Here is a 21,076-nt window from a genome sequence, read left to right on the forward strand (position 1 = left end):
CGGGGCATCTTGGCCACCAGCCCGACGGAGAACAACAGCCAGTCGGCCCAGTTAGGGCAGGGAGAGACTGGGAGTGGGTGGGAAGAGCATCCCTGTGGGCAGGGGCAGCCCCGGGACCACCCCCCTGTGCCTCAGTTTCCCCAGCAGACAGAAAAGGAAGGGTTACACGACCGTGGTGCCGCTCAATCACGTGTCTATATCCATCTGCCAACACCAACATCAACTCAAATTGCTCCAGAAACAAGTCGTGGCATCTTACTGACACCTTGCCTTTGGCCAGTTTGGTTTCAAACCGCTCCCCGAGTGTTAAATCTCGATGTGCCATAAAGCAAAAATTACAAACGAGCCCCAGAAACTGGCCCCGGATAGTTGGGAAAAGGCCAGCGCTGGAGCTGCTGTTCCCCATCATGTCACAGCGCCTTGATGTACTTACGGCCACGAAGCAGCATCGACCCCGGCGTTATTTCCCCGAGCCAGCGCGGGCTCTCGCAGGCGGCCGCCACAGCCCCGGGCACCTCGTCGTGTCCGAGCTAATTAGGGACATGCCAAAAATGCGCTTTAAATAACCCTGTCCCGGGGAGCTGGGGCTTGATGAGATCCCAGCTCCGTTAGACGCGGCGCTGGTGTGATGAGCCCCAGCCTGGCACGGCCCAAAAGGCACCGTGCTGGGGGACAAACAGACAAGAAAATCCCAGAATCATCCCAGAATCATCCCAGAATCATCCCAGAATCATGTTTGGGTTGGAAGGAACCTTAAAGAGCATCTAGTTCCAATCCCCTGCCGTGGGACGCCTCCCACCAGACCCATAGACACACATACATCAATACACTCACACATAAATCAAGAATACGACATTAAAATGTAAAAAAAAATTAAAAAAAAAAAAAAAAAACCCAAGTCATGGCTATCATGACCCAGCAGTGAAAATTCTGCTCAGCGCTCTGGTTTCAGCGCTGGAAGATGAGAGCCGGACAACGCAAAGAACGTGGGGTCTCCCGTGGTTCCTGGTAGTTGAAGTTCCGTCCTAGAGTCTTCTTTCTTTGACGGTGGCATCAAGAAACAGCTTAATTCCTCCGCTCGGCCGCGCTTGGGGGTGTCAGTCCCCCCCTCGGCAGCCAGTCGGCCGCAGCATCCCCTGCCCCCTCCCCGAATTGCTGAGGGCCGCGGCTTAGCAGTGACTTTGGCAGCGTTGGACGGTTGGACTCGATGATCTGAAAGGTCCCTTTGGCCCATTCCGGGGTTCTAGGAATTCTTCCACCCCACCCAGGGAGCAGCCCCAAGTCCCAGCCCGTCCCTGCATGGCCTTGGCACGGCATCGGGCGTTTGGGGGAGCATCCCCAGCCATCAGCCCGGTCAGCCCCGCGGCGAGGGGACGCCGAGCTGACCACCTCCCCCCCTGCCCTCTCCCAGGGGCTCCCGGCCTGTCCCCTCCCCGGCGCTGGCCCAGACGCGCTGCAGGGACATCGGCGGCACCAGGGACCTGGTCCCACGTGGCCCATCGGTCCGAGCCGCGACGCTTTGCTGGGCAAGACCCTTGCCACTGCGGGTGCAAGGACACCCGCAGCACAGGGGACGTTCGAGCCCCATCCCCAGTGCCCAGGGGACGTTTGTCCCTGCCTCATTTTCCGCAGGGACAGCAAACGCCAACCGCCGATGCTCAGCCACCACCCTCCACTCTGCCACCAAGCCCTGGGGCCATCAACCAGGAGACCACCATGATGGGAAAGGCTTTTCCTTAAAGCCCCCCCCCGCCTTCTTCAAGCCTCCCAGGCTGTGTGTCCCAAGCTCGGGGTGCCTGTACCCACCGCCCCCCGCGGGGGGGGGTTGAGTCCTTTAGCCCCGTGCCTCAGTTTCCCCCCCCCTCCCGCAAACTGCAGCATCTGCCAAGCCCGGAGCCCTGCGGCATTTTGCCTGGCTACAAGCAAGGGAAAATATTAGGCAAACAAACACCATGGCAATCTAGAGAGATGCAAATAAATAATAAAAAAAAAAAACAAACCCTCCAAACCTCTTGTCCCAACACTGGCAGAAGGCAGCAGCCGCCCGCAGTCTCCCAGAGGGCCGAGTCCGGGCTCCTGGGTGGCCCCAGATCCCACGTCAAAGGCAATGGCTCTGGCTCGGAGGTCCCATCCTTTGGGAAGGAGCCACCAAAGCCGTTTCCCTTCTTCACCCGTCCTCATCCTGGGTCCTTCCTCGGGTCCCCACCCCAGCCCGGGACCCGGGGGAGCAGCCGTCACACTGGCAGGAGACTGTTCCCATTCAAACACCAGCTCATCCCAGCTATTTTTAGGTTGCTCCTCTGGTTTCGGGGGTCCGGCAGCCGCTCGTATTCCCAGCGGGTGCCCCAGGGTCGGGGCCGCTCTCAGGGAAATCCCAGGGGAATCGTTGCGGGAGCCGGGCAAGCAGCAGGGCTGACTCCATCCCTTCTAGATGGGAGAGCCCAGGGCGGTTTGGGGTCTGGGATAAGTGGGGTGGAAAGGCAGGAATTGCATTTGCAACGAGCCGGGAAGGACACGCTGGGCTCAGCTCCGAGCTCCGTAACTGGGGAAACTGAGGCACGGGGGAAAAGTCAAAGCTGGAGGCAGGGAGTGACCTTGTGTCCTGCAGCAGCCGCGTCGGTGGCACTGGATCATCCTCACTTTGTCCCCATCCCGCTGGGATTCGCGCCACTGCAGGAGCCCTGCACGTCTGTGGGCACCAGCCCCAGCAGCTCTTCGCTCCCCCCGGCTCTAAGGGCTCGATGCTCCCCCAGGAGCTGCCCCCCAAGTCACTTTGGGGGAGCAGAGCATCCCCATGGCTCTGCAGAGCATCCCAGGACCGCACCAGGCCCTGGGAGGCTGGAAAACCAAATCAACGGGCGGGATCACACCCCAGTGCCCACCAGTACAGCCCAGTTGCTCCACCTTGGGTTTCCCGAACACCGCAGACCTGCAGCGGGATCCCTCCAGCCCGCTCCATCGTCCCCGCCGCCTCCACAACCCGGGAGCGGGGAAGCGGGAGTTCCCTGGGCAGAGTCCGGCCTTTCCATCACTCCATGGAGCGGGACATGCCGGTGGGATGTGTCCCACTGCCCTCGGCGAGAACCAGGGAGCTGGTGGAGCTGGAACGGCGCGGGCACTGCTGCCGGTGCAAACCCACACCCAGATGCTTGCCCAGGGCAATGTGGTGGGTGGGTGCAGATCCGGCACCCAGGGGCCACCTCGGGTGGCTCCACGGGAGCTTTCTCCCGCAGGACATGGCCAGGAGCAGGACGTGGCTCCTCCACCCCAGCTCCATCAGTGCTCTGGTAGCCCGAGGGGCTATGTCTCATCTCCCGAAGGCAGCCACAGGGCTCCTGGCCACCCTGGGACACCGAGGCAAGGCCGGGCTCCGGAGCCGGCTGTGCTCGGTGCAGGATTGTCCCCAGGGAAGCAGTGACATTGCATTCCCCAGGGAAGCAGTGACCTGGGGATGTTCCCGACCCGCACCTTGCTCCAAGCAACACTTCAAGGCACAAGCTCTCCCCTGCTGCCCCCCAAGACGCACACCCTACCAAGCTTCTCCGGACGAGACAGTGTTCCTGGGCTAGGAATGGACTCCCAAAGCCCAGATTCCCAGCCCTGAAGTGCCCCAAGTTAACCCCCCGCGTGCCAGACAGAGCAGGTTATCCGCGCATCCTCTCCTTCCCCCAGTTCGCCCCCAGCACGGGCCGCGCTCCCCGATGGGCTCCAAGCCAAAGCCCGGGATTTGGGGCTCCAGCACGGCAGGGACGCTGCCAACAGCTGATGGGGGACGCTGGCCCTGGGGCTCAGCTCACCCTGTCCCCCCCCCGAACCAGCCCCGGGGTGGGGGGAATCAGGCCTTTTTTGCAGCAGGAGAAACACGAAGGGCCAGTGCGCCTGTGCAGGACACCCCCAAACCCAGAAGAGCCAAAAAATAAAGCAAAAAAAAAATAAAAAAAATAAAGCGACTACCCCCAAACCCACCCCAGCTCCAGCCCCGTCCTGGCTCCTTTAGATGCCGGGAAGCACCGAGACGGGCGCCTTTGGCTCAGTGCTGGCTCATTAATGCAGAGAGGCGCTTTGCATCATACTTATTTCCTTTTTTTTTTTTTAAAAAAAAAAAAAAAAATAAAGCATCCAAAAGCATCTCCCTGTATGCCTCGCGAAGAGGTCACAAGGCGCCCCAGCACCGGGGAGCACACCCGCGCCCCGGCACCCCCGCCCCAGCCCTCATCCTGAAACAGAAGGCGCGAAGAACCGCAATGGCCTCAGCCCCGGCACGGAAAGCTCCGACGCTCCGTCTTTCCCAGCGCCCCGGGAAGGAGATTTATAGCCGAGAGCACTCGCCCGAAATAATGCACCGACATTTGCATTCCCCGGCTGGACTACAAGCGCGCGCCCGCTACCAGCGTGCTTTCCTTCCCACAGGCTTTCAATCTTAAGGAAGGACTTACCAACCAAGCAGGCTCATGGCTGTGGGGAGAAGAAGAGGAAGAGGAGGAAGAGGAAGGGCTGCAAATCAGCTTGGTGGGACCTGGTGGGCTGAGCGGCATCAGGTGTGGGGTGGGAGCCATCGTCCATCCCCCCGCCCACCGCCAGCTGCGGCTGATCTGGCCAAACGTGGCCATGGCTGTTTTGCTCCCAGGTTTTGGCCCGGATCCTTTGCAATCGGGACCTGCTGCGGCGGCTCCGGCTTTTTTCTCTCTGTCTCCCCCCTTTTTCGCCCCTTTTAGGGGATGTTTTTTGGGGCCAGCTCCGACCCTGCCCCCTTCGAGCTGCACAGGAGCTCCAGCTCCATGTAGGAGCCCCGTTAAAGAGGTGGTCAAAGGGCTGTTATTAACGCCCCCCCTCCGCCACCTCCGCTGGGGACAGCGGTGTCCCAGTGGCGACCCTGGAGCCCCACCGGCACTGGCTGGGGTGTCCCTGGGCATGGGAGACCCTCTCACAGCTGCTGGTGGGGTCTGCACCCTCCCAGGGCACCTCTCCCCCACACAGCCCACGGCACTGGCTTCCCCCACCATATTTTGTCCATTTTTAGCCCAAACTATGGCTGTCCCACAGCCTTGCGCCAGCCTAGAGGTCCCTTGGTGGTGCAGGGCTAATTATTGCAATTAGCGGGGGCCCTCGCCTCTCCTGCCTCCGTCCTCTGCCGCGGTGGCCCCAAGGGACATCCCGTGCTCACTCCTGGATGGTCGGCATCGGGGACGCCCCCGCTCTTTTCTTTTGCTGGTGGTTTTGGTGAAATCCCCCTTCCCTTGGTAGGAATCTCCTCCTGCAGCAGGCACCTCCTGGGGGGTGGGGGATACGCCGGTGGGTGATAACGGCTGGACGTTTAATCTACAGTTAATAGAGCCGGTTCCCGGGCAGGATGAGAAGACACCGTCCAGCATCGCCCTTCACAAGCCGCACAGTGTGACATCTCCAGTGCTGCCAGGATGCTTTAACTTCACAGCTCTGCAGCCGAGCGGGGTCAACGGAGGGATCCAGGGTGGATTTTTTTTTTTTTTCGCTTTATTTTTAAATTTTTCTTCTCAACCCAGATCCATTCCCGCTGTTTTATTCCCAGCACGCTGCACGGGGGTGAGAGCATCCATGGTGTCCATCTGTTGAAGCCAACACTGTTAAAATCCCACAAAAACTCTTGAAACCGAGTCCACCGGCGGAGCTGCAGGTGAGGGATGTGTGGATGATGTTCTCTCTAGAGCAAGCACGGCTCTTCTCACCCTGTCGGATTAATTAATCAAGCAGCTTTGCATTTTTAAATGATCCCTACGTGGCTCAGCAATGCCTCCCTGGAGGATGCTGCTGCATTGGGCGGGAGGATGCTGGGGCAGGAGGAGGATCCTGGAGCAGGAGGAGGATCCTGGAGCAGGAGGAGGATGCTGGGGCAGGAGGAGGATGCTGGGGCAGGAGGAGGATCCTGGAGCAGGAGGAGGATGCTGGGGCAGGAGGAGGATCCTAGAGCAGGAGGAGGATCCTGGGGCAGGAGGAGGATGCTGGGGCAGGAGGAGGATCCTGGAGCAGGAGGAGGATGCTGGAGCAGGAGGATGCTGAGGCAAGAGGAAGATGCTGAAGCAGGAGGAGGATGCTGGGGCAGGAGGAAGATGCTGGAGCAGGAGGATGCTGAGGCAAGAGGAAGACGCTGAAGCAGGAGGAGGACGCTGGAGCAGGAGGAGGACGCTGAGGCAAGAGGAAGACGCTGGGGCAGGAGGAAGACGCTGGGGCAGGAGGAAGACGCTGAGGCAGGAGGAGGACGCTGGGGCAGGAGGAGGACGCTGGGGCAGGAGGAGGACGCTGGGGCAGGAGGAAGACGCTGAGGCAGGAGGAAGATGCTGAGGCAGGACGAAGACACTGGAGCAGGACGAAGACGCTGAGGCAGGACGAAGACGCTGGGGCAGGACGAAGACGCTGGGGCAGGAGGAAGACGCTGGGGTAGGAGGAGGCCTCTGGGGCAGGCGCATGGTCCAGGCAGGAGACATCACAGGCAGGTTCCCCTCTCGTCCCCATCGTTTGCACGTTGGGATGCAGCTGCTTCCCACGGTCGGGCTGCTCCCCAGCCAGAAAATGATGGGGGAAAATGGAAACAAAAGCTCCCGGCCCTGAAGCAGCTCCTGGCGTGGCTCCGTGTGGCCTTTCGGGCTCCAATTTCTTGCTGCCGGTTTCCGAAGCGTGGCCCAGGGCCTGGCGTTAGCTCTGGCTGCAGCTGGTTAAGCCCAAATGACCAAGTTATTTTTTTCAGCTAAAAACAACCTCCCGGCACGTCCCCCGGGACGTTGCTTCGGGGCAGACCCCGCCGCTGACTTTTTTGTTGTTGTTGCTGTTTATTGCGTTGAACGGGTGCCTAAATAATTTTGCGATTAAGCAGCCCGAGAAATAGCTGAGCCCGGGGGCTGGTATCGCTCCCAGGGAAACGGCGGGGATGCCACCGACCCCCCCCTCCATCGCTGCCGCCCTGCGAAGGGGGAGGCTGGTACCCGGCACCCAGACTTTTTGGGTGAGTTTGCGCTGGAAACAGAGATGGCCTTTTCTTGTAAAGCAGGAAAAAAAAACCCACTGCAGGGCTGCGGGGGGAGCTTAGGGGCTGCTTTTTGGGAAAAAGGGGGTTCACAGCCCCACAGCTCGGCCGGGGGTCTCACATGGGGCAGGGTGGAGGAGCAGAGGTGGAAATGGGTCCGGATCTGCTCCGGGCGTGAAGCAGGTACCGCTCCCGTTTGAAAGGCAAAATAGGAATTTAAAGTGAAAAAATAATCGTAGAACTCAAAACAAAACACGCTGAATTTTCAAAGGGGAGGGGGGGAGGAGAAAAAAAAAAAAAAAAAAAAGTCGTGGAAACCCTGACTTCTCTAAAACGAGCGCGGAGAGGTTTTGTTTCTTGCAGGCTTTAATCTGCCAACGCCGGCGGTTAACGCGGCGATGCGGAAGGTGATGACAGGCGGATGAGGGACGACAGCATCGCCAGCACAACCCTCCCCGGCTCCCGCAGCCCCGTCCCCTGTCCCCAGCCCCGTGGGGTGACAAAAAGGGGTGACAAGAGCCCCGGATGGGGCTTCACCCAGGGGGGACGTCGGAGGGACACGGCGGCCACGTGCCGGAGGGAATCGACGGGAATGGAGGGTGAGCGTCAAAGCAGAGACCAGCCCGCACCTTCCCCAGGGCCAAACACGGCAAAGACCCTGGGAAAGGACCGGGAAAGAAATGCCGGAGCAAAAATTGCTCGTTTGCAAGAAAACGGGCAGCCGATGCTTCCCCTCCCTCGGGCTGCTGAGCCTGGAGCCATCTCCCGAGACGGGACGTGAGCTGCATCCCGCAGCGCATCCTCACCCAACCCTGTTTCTCCGTTTTATCCACGTTTTCCTACTGCATTTTCCTGCTGTGACGGGTTTTTGGAGGCTTTTGTTTCTGTGCCACCTTCCCTATGGGGAGGGCACCACCCCGGTGCCCGAGGCTGGTCTCTGCCCGCATCCCGTGCGGCTCCTCTTCTGCATCCAAAGGGCACCAAATAACGCGGCAGCACCCACCGGGACCCGGCAAAACCAGCACCGCCGCTCACCCCCCCCCGTCTCTGCCCCATCGCATCCCTCCCACCACCCGCATCCCCCAACCGCCTGCACCCTCCCGCCACCCCCGTCCTTCACCCCACCACAAAACAGCACAAATAAACCCTGACCCACGGACAGACTTTGGGAACCGCCGCGCCCCGGCGACTCCGTTTTAATTTCGGGGCTGCCTGCAGCGTCCCTGGGCACCTTTTCCATCCTCCTCTGCAAAAAACCCCAAACCAACCCCACAAACTTCGAGCTTATCACCTTATCCTGCAAATATTCGGCACCTGGTTAGAGAGCATCCTTACTCTCCCCAGCCCCCCCCCCCCCGCCCCGGCCCCGAGCATCCCGCAGGTCAGACGATGAGGCGAGGTGGGACCGCGTGGCATCGAGAGAATATTTAATAGCCCCGTCGGGCTTACGTGCTCCGGTCAAGCAAATTTCCTGGTGGGTTGAGGCTGGGGAAGGGGACACCCCCCCTCTCCCCCGCAAAAAACACCCGCCCCACCCCACTGAAATAAAGTGCTGCGGAGGCCGGCGGGGCTTCGCCCGCCCCACGTCCCCATCCCGCAGTTTGTGCTGGGTCCCAAAGCGAGGGCTCCTCTGGAAAAGCCACCGGGAGAAGGGCTTGTAAGGCCAAGGGCAGCCACCGGGGAGCCGTCGAGAGGCAGCCAGGAGACAACATCCCACCCCAGGAGAGGACATCCCACCCCAGGCACGTCCTCGAGCCACGGGTCGGGACCCCCGTCTTGGCATCCGCTTAAAAACGCCGTCCCCAAACCCCTCCCGGCTCTGGGGTTCTGGGGTCACTGGTGGCTGCCGGGGGTCAGGAGGAGGGACTGCGACGTGACGGGCCGCGGGGACGTCAGACCCGCTCACCCCGCTCCGTCCCCACCACCCAGGAGCTGGGTCGGGGCTCGCTGCGGCTCGGGGGCTTGCCGGGCTCCAGCAGCCGGTCCGAGGACTCGCCAGTACTTTCCAGTTTGGCGTAACCCACCAGGCTGACGTGGTCCAGCCGGGGCCAGCTCCGGTTCTTACGGTCCTTGATGGGGGCCACCAGCAGCACCCCCGGCCGACCGAGGTCCAGGGACTTGGAGTGTCCCGGGGTGTGGAGCTGTGCATCCAGGCCGAACTCCTCCGGCTCCGCGCCGGGGCAGCCGCCATCCATGTTGATGACAACGTGGCCACCACCATCACGGCCGTGGCCACCTCCATCATGGTCCTGGCCACGGGGCGCAATGCTGCCGCCCCGGGAGAGCCGTGGGTCTTCAAGGGGATGCTCGGCGGGGCCCCCCTCTGCCCTCTGCCCGGCCCCCCGCGCCGCCACGTCCAGCAAGCGGTTGTTGAGCTTGATGACGGGCAATGCCAAGGCGCCGACAGCCGAGGAGAGGAGGGACTCGGCCCCGGAGCGGCAGGAGAGGCTGAGGTTGGCCTCGGCGGAGGCGCCGGGGCGGAGGCTGAGGAGGGAGGCGGCGGGGGACGCTGCCGGCTGCTGCAGGAGCTCGGCCGCGGTCTGGAGCCTGTTGGGGCCGTAGCAGTCGGACCACTTGTTGCCAGGGCTGGGCTGGCAGGAGAGATCCACCTGGTAGCAGCCCTCCACGCACTCGGCGTTGGCCTTGGGGACGGGCTGGCCGTCCCCGCGCTGGCAGTGCCCGTCCTCGGGGCCGGTGCCCTCAGGGAGACCCGCCGCCATGGAGTAGAGTCCCTTCTGCATCAGCCTGCGGGTCTCCATGTCCCTGTTCTCGTACAGCATGGTGTTGGCGCAGATGAAAATGAAGAGCCCGATGCCCATGATGACGGGGCCGATCAGCTTGAGCTTCTCGCTGTGGGGCACGTGGCGCCCGGCGGCCACCTCTCTCCTCATGTCCCCTGCCATGCTGGCGTTCCCCGCGCCGGCCACGGTGCTCCCAGGTCCCCGGTGGGGCCAGTAGCCCACCACGGCGATGGTCATGCCCACCAGGACCACCGAGATGCCCACCATGACGAAGGCTCCTGACGGCGAGCGCATGCGGAGCTGCCCCTTCACCGGCACCTCCGGCGGTGACTTGCGGCGCAGGCGGCGTCCCCGGCGCCGCGGCGGGACGCGGGGGGGTGGTGGCTTGGTCCCCCCCGCCTCCAGCTCCCGCACGGGGCCGTTGGTTTCGGCGCTCTCGGCAGTCATCCTCGCCGGCTCGGCCGCTCCTCCTGCGGAGGGGGCGGGAGAAAAAGGTGAGGAGGCATCACTGGGCTGGGGGCGGGGGGGGCGCGTGTCCGGGATGCCGGGAGCATGGGGACCACAGGGACACTGGGAGCATGGAGATGCTGGGACCATGGGAGCACAGGGACGCCGGGAGCAAGAAGATGCTGGAAGCTCTGAGGAGCACATGGACACTGGGAACAGAGGGATGCTGGGAACACTGGGAGCAGGGGGATGCCAGGAACATGGGAAGCATGGGGATGCTGGGAGCATGAGGATGCCAGGAGTATGAGGCATGGGAACACCAGGAGCATGGGGATGCCAGGAGGACGGGGACCACAGGGACACTGGGAGCAGGGGGATGCCAGGAACATGGGGAACACAGGGACATCAGGAGCACAGGGATGCTGGGAACAGTAGGAGCACGGGGATGCCAGGAATATTGGGAACATGGGGATGCCAGGAACATGGGGAGCACAGGGACACGGGGAACATGAGGATGCCAGGAGCATGAGAGGCATGGGAACACCAGGAGCATGAGGATGCCAGGAGCACGGGGAGCACCGGGACACTGGGAGCACGGGGATGCCAGGAACATGGGAAGCATGGGGATGCCAGGAGCACGGGGACCACAGGGACACCGGGAGCAAGAAGATGCCAGAAACATGGGGAGCACATGGACACTGGGAGCACAGGGATGCTGGGAACACTGGGAGCAGGGGGATGCCAGGAACACAGGGAGCACAGGAACACTGGGAGCACAGGGACGCCAGGAACACGGGGACCATGGTGACGGTGGGAGCATGAGGACGCCAGGAGCATGAGAGGCATGGGAACACCAGGAGCATGAGGATGCCAGGAGCACGGGGAGCACCGGGACACTGGGAGGAGGGGGATGCCAGGAACAGGGGGGGCACAGGGACATCAGGAGCACAGGGGACACCAAGCCCACAGGCTGCACCACGTCAGGGCCCGGCAGCTTTCCTCTCCCCCCTCGCCTGCCTACTCCCCTCGAGGTATTTCTCTCTCCCAGTTCGGGAGCAGCGGAAGGGCCAAGGGGCTCCCTCCGGCCGCGCTGCCGAAGCCTGAAATCTCACATCCCAACCCCCAGGACCCTGCTGCACCGTCACGGAGACATCGCCGGCATCGGGGGCCCAAATGATCCGTCCTGGGTCACTGAGTCCTATGACACCTCCAAAAGGCTGCCACGAGCCACTCGGCTCACCAGCAGCGAGGGAAGGGGCGGTTCATTTGCCTGCTGGGGAAACTGAGGCACGGGCGGCACACGGAAACCCAACCCGAAGGTCGGAGGAAGCCGTACGGGGCCCTGCAAGCGACGCCGCTCCCCGCGTCGCTCCGCTGGCTATCCACACGCGACCTGAAAACCTGAACCAACATCCCACTATCCTCGAGCTGCTCGTCAGACCACGGGACTCACCAACCCAGCGCCCAGGCGGGATTTGAGCTGAAAGAGCCTCTTTTCCTTATCTCCCGCGCCGGGGGGGGAAAGCCGACGCGCTCAGCGCATCCGCAGGGTCCTGCCCTCGCACACACCGAGATAAAGCTCCGCACCCTGGGATTTACGGGGCGTTCCAGTGTGTTTAATTTTCTCCAGTACCTTGATTTCTAGACGAGCAAGAAGGCGTCAAAATTGCTGCCAAAACCAGCCCGGCAGGGAAGCATCGGCATCAGGGAAGCCACGGCTGGCACCGTCGCGCACGGGGTAAGTGGTGCCCCGCCGTACGGGGAAGCTAAAACACGCTCTGCACGTGTCCCCGACTGAAAAAAAAAAAAAAAATTTAAAAAAAAAAAAAAAAAGAAATTAAATAACCTCATGTGGAGGGGAATCGGGTATCCGTGCAGGCCGGCCGCGGCGTGCCCGGCGGCGGTGGGCAGCGTGGCCGGGCAGGACGGGCTGTCCGAGCCCCGGTCCGTGTCCGAGCCCTGTCCCGCATCCGCTGGCGCCGCCGGTTGGGAATGTCGCCCGGGTTCTTCCCGCACCGTGCCGCCGGCGGGAGCGGGCAAGCGCCGCAGGGTGGCCCCCGGCCAAGGGATGCTGCGGAGGGGACTCGCCCCGCCGCCGCTTCTTACAGCGCGAAAGGAGAACGTTCATCGAACACGGCGGCGTCAATATTCCGCAATTAAAAGCCGGGAAGTAAAATCAACGGGGAAAAACCCCTGCAGGAGGAGGGTGACCCTCTAATTTTACTCCCCCGAGACGAATGAAGCACCGAGAGCCAACGACCAGCATCACCCACGGCAGAAAAATAAGATACTGAGTTTTTTGGTCGTCTTCCCCCCGCCCCCCCCGAGTCTTAATCATCTTAAGGTGTTATTAGCATGAGAGGGAAGGAATTAAAGATATGAGTTGCAGGATGACAGCGTGTTCCTGGCACAAGGCTGTCAAGCTGGGACCATTTGAATACGGGAGATTTAGAGGCAAAAAAAATAAAAAAAAAAATCAACCCCCAAAACAAAACAACCCCAACCCACAGCCCCCTGCTGCCAGGGGCGGGGGGGTGGGGGGGGGGGAGGAGGGGGGGTGAAACCTTCCTGGGAAAGAAGCCGATAATCCCGCATTCCAAGGCGGGGGGAAACACAAGAAACCCAACGCGACCGTCACCCTGAATGGAAAAAATGACTTTTTAAATATTTGGGTATTAAAGGGAAACAATCGGGCACTCGAACGCATCCCAACGACTGGGGGCTTTTTTTTTTTTTTTTTTTTTTGCCTCCAAATGCCTTAATTTAGGTTCTCTCCCAGCTTTCTCTAATTACCATCTTAGATTCCACTTCTCTTAAATTTATATTAAACCCTTTAAATACCTCGCCGGCTACTTAGGGATTAAAATAAGTAAAACCCCCCGAAACCGCCAGAGCGGAGCGAAGGCTTTTTGATACCGGCTTTGGGGGGGGGGGGAGCGGGGGGAACTGTGACCTCCCCCGGGGTTCGCGGCCCCCGAAGCCACCCTGAACAACCCCCCACCCCACCCCCACAGCAGCCGCCCCCTGGTTTTGTCTCAGCGCCTCGGATGCGCCTTTTTAAACCCAATTCTGCCGTTATCGCCTTTAACACACACACACACACCCCCGCCCCCCCCCGAGCCCCTGCTGGAGCCAAAGCCCAGGCCCACGGGGGCCACGACCCCCCCGCCAAAGTCCCCGGCAGGGTGTTGTGCCGGCTCCCGGCGATGTTCATCCAGGTCGTGCTGGGATGTTGGTCCCACGATTCCGCACTGGATACGTCCCGGGGGGGTGAGGCGTGGGAGCCGGGGTGCTGGAAAATGGGTTCAGCAGCACCCAGGGGGTGTCCACCCCCCCACACCCCCCCAGGCTGGGTCTGAAATAACTCCATTCCCCGCTCCCTCTTCCCTTCCCCGGGCACAGGGATGGGGATACAGGGATACAGGAGGGACAGGCAGATCCGGCAACCTCCCTCCGGGTGGGGACCCCACCTTGGTCCCCCCCTGCCCCCCCCCCCCGCCCCCGAGCGCCTCTCCCCTTATCTCCCCCATAGCTGCCTGCTTTCTGAAGTTGGAGCATTTAATTGCTCATCGTCGGGGCTGGTTGTTCCCAGAGTTCAAAACCATTATTTTTATTAATAGAATCCCCAAGGTTATATAAGCTCTTTATAAAAAAAAAAAAAAAAAAAAAAGAAATTTAAAAAAAAAAAAAAAAAGAATAGAAAAGCCCAGCGTTGCCATCCAATTCTGCAACTCGCAGACGCCGACACTCAGGCGAATGGATTAATTCAATGCCGGAGCAGCGGCGCTAGGCTGGGATGGGGGTCCTGGGGGTGGTAGGGGGACAGCCCCGGTCCCCTGGTGGGGACAGGCGGTGGCCCGGGGCCCCCCCCGGCCACCCCCCTGCAGCCCGGGGGCAGCCGCGGTTCAGCGGGACCCGACGCCTCCGGTTTTGAGGTTTCGCTTCCCCGGCGGGGAGGAATGACGGGATGGAAATGGAAACGCCGTCAGCGTTATGGAGCGAGATGAGGGGCTGCATCCGCCGCTGCCAGGGTCGGAGTTAAGCTCCCAATCCCCGCAATAAGCCCGGCATTAAAATAAACACAAATATTTCTCTAATCCCCCCCCCCCGCATCCGCCCCCCCCGCCATCACGAAGGCATATTGCCGGCTCCACCCTCCCACCCCAATCCTCTCCCGTCGCCTTCGCAGACAGACGCTCCGAAAATTTGACGCTAAATCCCAACGCATCCCACAACGGCGGAGCTGGCCCGGCGGAGGGGGGGAAAAGCGGAATTTGGGAAGGGTCCCTCCCACAGGCGGGTCCCTGCATCCCGGGGTGCCCTGGGGATGCTCTGACCCTGCCGTGACTGTGCTGCCTGCTTGAGTTTGCGGCGTGCCATGGGGCTATCAAAAAGCAGATTTGGCCTCAAAAATCTCCCTGCGGCTGAGGGATGAGGGGCTGCGCCGGTGCCTGGTGGTGCCACCCCGGTGATGTGCTGCGGGAGATGCCAGCCAGCTCGGGGACAAAAACCGCAGGCAGCACTGAGGGCAGCTGCCTCCCCCTGCCAGGTTTATGCCCCTGTTTTTTCCCGGATAACCCCTGGAAAGGGTTTGGGCGCAGGACGGACCCCACCAGGCCAGCAGGGATTTAAAACTCTGCATCTCCCCGGGGAGAGCGTTTCTATCGCTGCTGGCCTGCCCCGCTCCGGGCTGCGATGGCCGTCCTCGGGGCATGGCCCGTCCTGCACCCAAGATCCCATCCTGCACCCAAGATCCCATCCTGCTCCCAGGATCCCATCCTGCTCCCAGGATCCCGACCTGCTCCCAGGATCCCGACCTGCTCCCAGGATCCCCATCCTGCTCCCAGGATCCCCATCCTGTACCCAAGATGCATCCTGCACCCAGGATCCAGTCCTGTATCCAGGATCCATCCTGCACCCAAGATTCCATACTGCTCCCAGGATCCATCCTGCACCCAGGATCCCGTCCTGTACCCAGGATCCATCCTGCACCCAAGATCCATCCTGCACCCACGATCCTGTCCTGTATCCAGGATCCATCCCGTACTCAGGATCCATCCTGCACCCAGGATCCCATCCTATACCCAGGATCCCATCCAGCACCCAGGATCCAGTCCTGTATCCAGGATCCATCCTGCACCCAAGATCCCGACCTGCACCCAGGATCCCCATCCTGCTCCCAGGATCCCACCCTGCTCCCAGGATCCATCCTGTACCCAGGATCCCTTCCTGTATCCAGGATCCCATCCTGCTCCCAAGATCCATCCTGCACCCAGGATCCCATGCCACACCCGAGATCCATCCTGCACCCAGGATCCATCCTGTACCTGGGATCCATCCTGCACCCAGATCCCATCCTTGTGAGTCTTCCGCACCTCACCCCGGCAGAGCATCACCCCGGGGAGCTGGTACCAGGAGCAGCCCAGGCTGCAACGACCGCTCCAGAAATGCCTGACAAACAGAAAGCCCCTCGTTTTCCCTTCTCTTTTCCTAAAACATTGCGACTTTAGAGCTGCTCTCCTGACTTTGGGAATAAACGGAGTTTGAAATCCATTGCCAAATGAGGCAGCAGAGCCTGGAGCGTGACTAAAGGCCGCGGTGACGGACGAGACCGCCGAAGCGCCGAGGCACCACGCAGCCCCCCTCCCCCCCCTCAGACCTCGTCCCAGCCCCCCCGGGAGCCCCCGGCACCGCACAGCGCCATTCCCAGGGCAGGGATGGGGTTTTACAGCTGCTCTGCGGCTCACCCGAAGCATCCTCCTCCCGGGGAGCCTGGGCGAGGAGCCCGCAGCACACCCGACAGCCACATGCCGGAGAAATATTAAATCCAGCTTAGACGGCTTTTAAACTCCTGGGGTGCCAAAGCCCCGGGTGGCTGAGCCCCCCCAAACCCCCCCTCCGCAGGGAAGGGGGACCCAGGCAGCGGGACCTTATAGGTGCGAGGACGCGCCGAGCTGCCAGAGCCCTCCCTGCCTCCCCCACCCACCGGAGAAGGTTCGGAGAATGGCGATGACAGTCTGCGCCGAGAGGAGACGCTTAAAAATAACTCCCTTTTTCATCCTAACCTCCAACGCCGCCCCCGGCGCGGGGCAGGGAGGGGACGGCGGGGAGCAGCACCCGGGCGCCCGCTCCCTTCTCCCCATCCCGCCTCCCATCCCGGCGGGGGAGCAGCGTCCGTCCCGACCGGTCCCATCGTCTGGGACGCTCGGGGTGGTTTAAGGCCCCACATGAACCATCATTGTCTGGGATGCTCGGGGTGGTCCGAGGCCTCACGCGGTGCCTCCTCCTTTCCTGTTTTTCCCTGTCCCCTTGGCTACACATTAGAGGTGCTCAGAGAGAAGAAAGAAGAGAAAAAGCCCCCGAGCATCTTTCTGGGTCTCTCCCGGCAGGAAAAACACCCTGTCGCCATCCCAGTACCCACCGGCAGCTCCCAGCCCGGAGCTGCAAAGTCTCCTCCGGGCTCGGTCCCGAGGGGTAAATCTCCCGGCCGCGACCCCGGCGCAAACGCGTTCCCAATGCGGTGACAAAATCTGTCACTCCGGCTTCAGCTTTGGCTGGGTACGCCCGTTAATCAATCATCATTAATTCTGTCCCTCACAGAAGCTTTCACATGAACCCAGTAACGCTAATTGTCACCGTGTGGGAAGGATTATCCCCCTTCCCAGCAGGAACCACCAGCTCCTGGGCTGGGGGGTCTCACGCCTGCTTTTCACGGGGCTTGTGATATATTTTCACCTTTACTGGAGCGCAGGAGACCCGGTCTGTGACTATTTACCCTCTGCTTATGGCCCAAAGGTGATGACGGCTCACGGGTCTGAAACGTCCCTCGTTTCTCTCTCCGCAGCAGTGGAGACCTCCGATTCCCCGGGGGAAGGACGGGATGGAGGAGACGTTCACACACAACCGCCTCCCCCAAGCACTCCCTGTTGCAGACGCCACCTCCACGCCTGGCGGAGGAGCATCTCGCGGGCTTCCCACCTTCAGGTCAACACGGCCCAGATGGCAGCCAGGAGCCACCAGGGCTACCGGTGTCACTTGGAGCATGATCCGGGACGGCAAGCTATAGGGAAAGGCGGCGCTGGGGTGGTCTGGGGACACAGATGGGTCTGTCCCTCTGGATGGGGACAGTCCTTGGTGGGCTCCCCCAGGAGAGAAAGTCCCGATGGACAAACGGGACGCAGCAACACCCAGGAGTGGGGAGAGCCCCCAGTGCCACAAGTGCCCCCGGTGCCACCAGCCCCGTTCACCTTGACTTCTCCAAAGTCCTCCCTGCTCCCAAAACGGGGCCATCCGCCAAACCCCCCTCCGCCCCTCAGGCAAAGAAAAGTGCGTGGAAACATCCAACTGATTACTAATTACAAGAGCTTGCCTTACCCAGATTTGCTCTGCTAATTAGACTAATCTCTACGGCTGGGAAACGAGCCGCAGTCACCCATAGCGAGGAGATCACGCAAGGCGGGTGGATGCTTAACTCATGTCAGACCCCTGCGAAGGGGATCGTCATTCCCGGCTGCTTCTGACGGGCCATTGTTTCAGGAGACAATGGAAACGCCGCAAATTTGGTGTTTCTCCTCCAAGCTGATGCCGAAATCAGGACATCTGCATTGCTCAACTTTTTTTTTGATATGAACCAGATGCAAATAATTAATAAATCCGAATCCAAGATAATGCAGGCAAATCTAAATTTAAACGGAGAGCGGATTTCTAATGGCAGCTTTTTGCTTGCTCGGAGGAGGAGGAGGAGGAGGAGTGGGGTGCTCAGGGGGATTTCCTGGGAGAATTCCTGCCTCCGGGAAGCGGTGCGGGGTGGCTGGGCACCCCGGGGAAGCGGGCTGCAGCCAAGCACCTTGCAAATCCTCATGGCCGAGAGAAAAGGAAGGAAAAAAAAATAAATAAATAAAATAAACCCGTAGGCTGGGATTTCCAGGGAATTAGGACCAAACTCTTTCTGAATTTGGCACCTTCCCCGCTGCTCCTTTGAAAAAATCCCTGCCAGCGTGGAGGGAGGGAGGGAGGGAGGGAGGGGACTCCGGGGGGTGCCAAGTCCTCCCTGCTCCCAGGCATGGCCCAAGTTATCCAGCGGGTACAAACACACAGAACCCGTCTCCTCCCACCCAGGGACCCGCACCCCACTCCACCTGCCCGTTCCCAGCTGTATTCCCAGCTGGGATCACTCTTGCCGCCAGCATTTTAAACCTCCCGTCTCCCCGATTTCACGAGCAGGAATCCAAACCCACCTGGAAGCGAGACGGGAGCCGTGGGTCCGGCTGCGGTTGTTCCCCCCCCCCCAACCTCAACTCCAAGCCACAAAGCTGAGCCCCTTGTGCCGAAAAGGCCCTCCCGATCCCGAAGTCCAGGAGCTGCCGGGATAATTTCCACCCACTTCTCCTCTCGCCCGTGTCTAACGCCGAACCCTGCGCGGGGATCTGCTGCGTGGCCGCCCCTCGCCTCACCCCTCTGCCAGGAGACTCGGGGAACCGCAAAAACTGCTGGGATTTGGCCACTCCAGCCGGCTGCTTCCCAGGTGCCCGGCTCCGGACGTGCCAGGGGGTGTGCGTGTCCCTGCGTGGGCTCACACACGCGTGTGCGGGCACATCTGGACACCCCCCCCGTGTGGCGGTGTAGGCGTGCGAGTGTGCGGGCTGTGTGTGTGTGTCCGTGGGTGCCCCGTGTCCGTGGGTGCCCCGTGTCCGTGGGTGCCCCGTGTCCGTGGGTACCCCATGTTGGTGGGTGCCCTTGTGCCTGCGGGTGCCCCGTGTTTGTGGGTGCCGCATGTCCGTGGCTGCCCTGCACTTGTGGGTACCCAGCGCCTGTGGGTTCCTGGTGCCCATGAGTGCCCAGTGCCCGTGGGTGTCCTGTGGGTGCCCCACGTCCATGGGTACCCCGTGCCCACGGGTGCCCAGTGCCTGCGGGTACCCCGCAATTGTGGGTACCCCGTGCCCATGGGTGCCTGGTGCCTGTGGGTGCCCCATGTCCGTGAGTGCCCTGTCCCCATGGGTGCCCAGTGCCCGTGGGTGCCCCATGGGTACACCGTGCCCGTGGGTGCCCCGTGGGTGTCCCCTTTTTCGTGGGTACCCTGTGCCTGTGGGTACCCCATGCCCGTGGGTACCCCCTTTTTCGTGGGTACCCTGTGCCTGTGGGTACCCCATGCCCGTGGGTGCCCCCTTTTTCGTGGGTACCCTGTGCCTGTGGGTACCCCATGCCCGTGGGTGCCCCCTTTTTCGTGGGTGCCCGGTGCCTGTGGGTGCCCCGTGCCCGTGGGTGCCCTGTCCCCGTGGGTACCCCGTGCCCGTGGGTGCCCGTAGATGCCCCGTGGGTACCCCCTGTCCGTGGATGCCTGTAGGTGCCGGGTGCCCCGTGTGTGCCCGGTGTCCCTGGGTGCCCGTGGGTACCCCCTGTCCCTGGGTGCCCGTAGGTGCCGGGTGCCCCGCGGGTGCCCGTGGGTGCCCGGTGCCCGTGCTCACCGCCGTGCCTCCCGCACAGGGTCGGGGTGCCCGGGGTTGATGCGGGAGCGCACAGCCGGTGCCGTGTCCGTGTCCCCGCCGTGGGTTACCCCCCCGCCCCCCCCAGCTCCGGGGCTCCGCTCCCCCCTCCGTCCCCTCGTCCCCGCACTCACCGGCGGCCGCCGAGCCGCGCTGCTCCCGCCGGGGCCGCTCCCGCTCCCCCGGGGGCGGCGGGCGCTGGGCTCCGCCGCCGCGGCCGTGGCCATGGAGCGGCGGGGGCGACCGACTCCCAGCTCCCCGCTCGCCCTCGCCGCCGCCGGGACGTCTGGGGCTGCGAGGCGGGAGGGGGGCGGGGGGGGGGGGGGCGGCGGGTTCCGCCCGGCCCCGGGTCCCCGCCCCGGCCGCGGCCCCGCGGGGGGGCGGAGCGCGGGGGTGGCGGGGGCGGGGGGGACGGGGGGACGGGGACAGAGACAGACGGGACCCCCCCGCCCCCCCGGGGGCGCGGCGGGGCCGGCGGCCGGTTGCCGCCCGTGGGAAAGTTGCGATGGGGGACGGATGGGGATTTTCCTGCCGCCGAGAGAGTCCCCCCCCGGCCTCCGCCGCCCCGCCGGGTCCCCCCCACCGGCCTTTCCCAGCAGGGACCCCAGCCCCCTGCGCAGGATGGGACCCCCCCCGCTGCCTGAGGGGATGCTCAGAGCCCAGGGACCCTTCTCCAGAGCGCAGACCCCCCCGGCCCCGTGGCCTACGATACACCAGTGGATCCCATTTCTCCCCGCCAGGCGCTGGGACGGGGGCTGTTGTCCTTTCCCAAAGCACCGGAGAGTTCAGCAGTTGGGATAAAAGCCTTACCCCAAGTTAACTTTGGCAGCCGAGGCGATTGATGCAGCCCCCCCACCCCGCAAGACGGTGTTTAAAGCAGGATCCAGAGGCACTTTTTCCTCCGGATGGGCACAAAGTGGAGAGCATCGGCAAGGAGCCGGCTTTGAGCGCAGCACTTTGCTTTTCTTCCTCTGAACTTGCCGAAAAGATGCACGCAGACCTCTCCGCCAGCCCCCAAGGATCGTGGTACTGCATCCCTGCATCCCCATCCCCACGTCCCCGTTGCTGCATCCTCACATCTCCATCCCCACGTCCTCAACCCTGCATCCCCGTCCCTGCATCCCCATCCCCACATCTCCATCCCTGCATCCCCATCCCCACATCCCCACATCTCCAATTCCTGCATCGCCATCCCCATATTCCCGTCCCTGCATCCCCATCGCCGCATCTCCATCCCTGCATCCCCACATCTCCGCCCTCACATCCCCATCCCCGTACCCCCGTCCCCGCATCCCTGTCCCTGCATTGCCATCCTCGCATCCCCATCCCCGCATCCCTGTCCCTGCTTCCCCATCCCCACATCCCCATCCCTGCATCCCTGTCCCCACATCCCTGTCCCTGCATCCCCA

At 62.3% G+C, this 21,076-nt stretch overlaps 1 protein-coding gene across 2 annotated transcripts; it reads right to left on the reverse strand.

Annotated features, from left to right (window-relative positions):
• Positions 1-8,407: 8,407 nt before the first annotated feature.
• TMEM200B (transmembrane protein 200B) lies at positions 8,408-19,949 on the reverse strand. 2 transcript variants are annotated; one of them, XM_074562758.1, is made up of 3 exons: positions 19,802-19,949; positions 11,819-11,979; positions 8,408-10,208 (listed from the first exon to the last, which is right to left on the reverse strand). In XM_074562758.1, the coding sequence occupies exon 3, from the start codon at positions 10,183-10,185 to the stop codon at positions 8,890-8,892; it is 1,296 nt and encodes a 431-aa protein (XP_074418859.1). In that variant the 5' UTR covers positions 10,186-10,208; positions 11,819-11,979; positions 19,802-19,949; the 3' UTR covers positions 8,408-8,889. The 2 variants fall into 2 exon arrangements, with proteins under 2 accessions (XP_074418859.1, XP_074418857.1); XM_074562756.1 differs by lacking the exon at positions 11,819-11,979 and having other exon boundaries at positions 8,414-10,208.
• Between the last annotated feature and the right edge of the window lie 1,127 nt (positions 19,950-21,076).

Source organism: Larus michahellis, chromosome 19 (genome assembly GCF_964199755.1).
Source record: "Larus michahellis chromosome 19, bLarMic1.1, whole genome shotgun sequence".
NCBI lineage: Eukaryota > Metazoa > Chordata > Aves > Charadriiformes > Laridae > Larus > Larus michahellis.

Bases quoted from the DNA above. Each gene is read 5' to 3' on its own strand.
- TMEM200B (XM_074562758.1), bottom strand. From the start codon at position 10,185: ATGACTGCCGAGAGCGCCGAAACCAACGGCCCCGTGCGGGAGCTGGAG.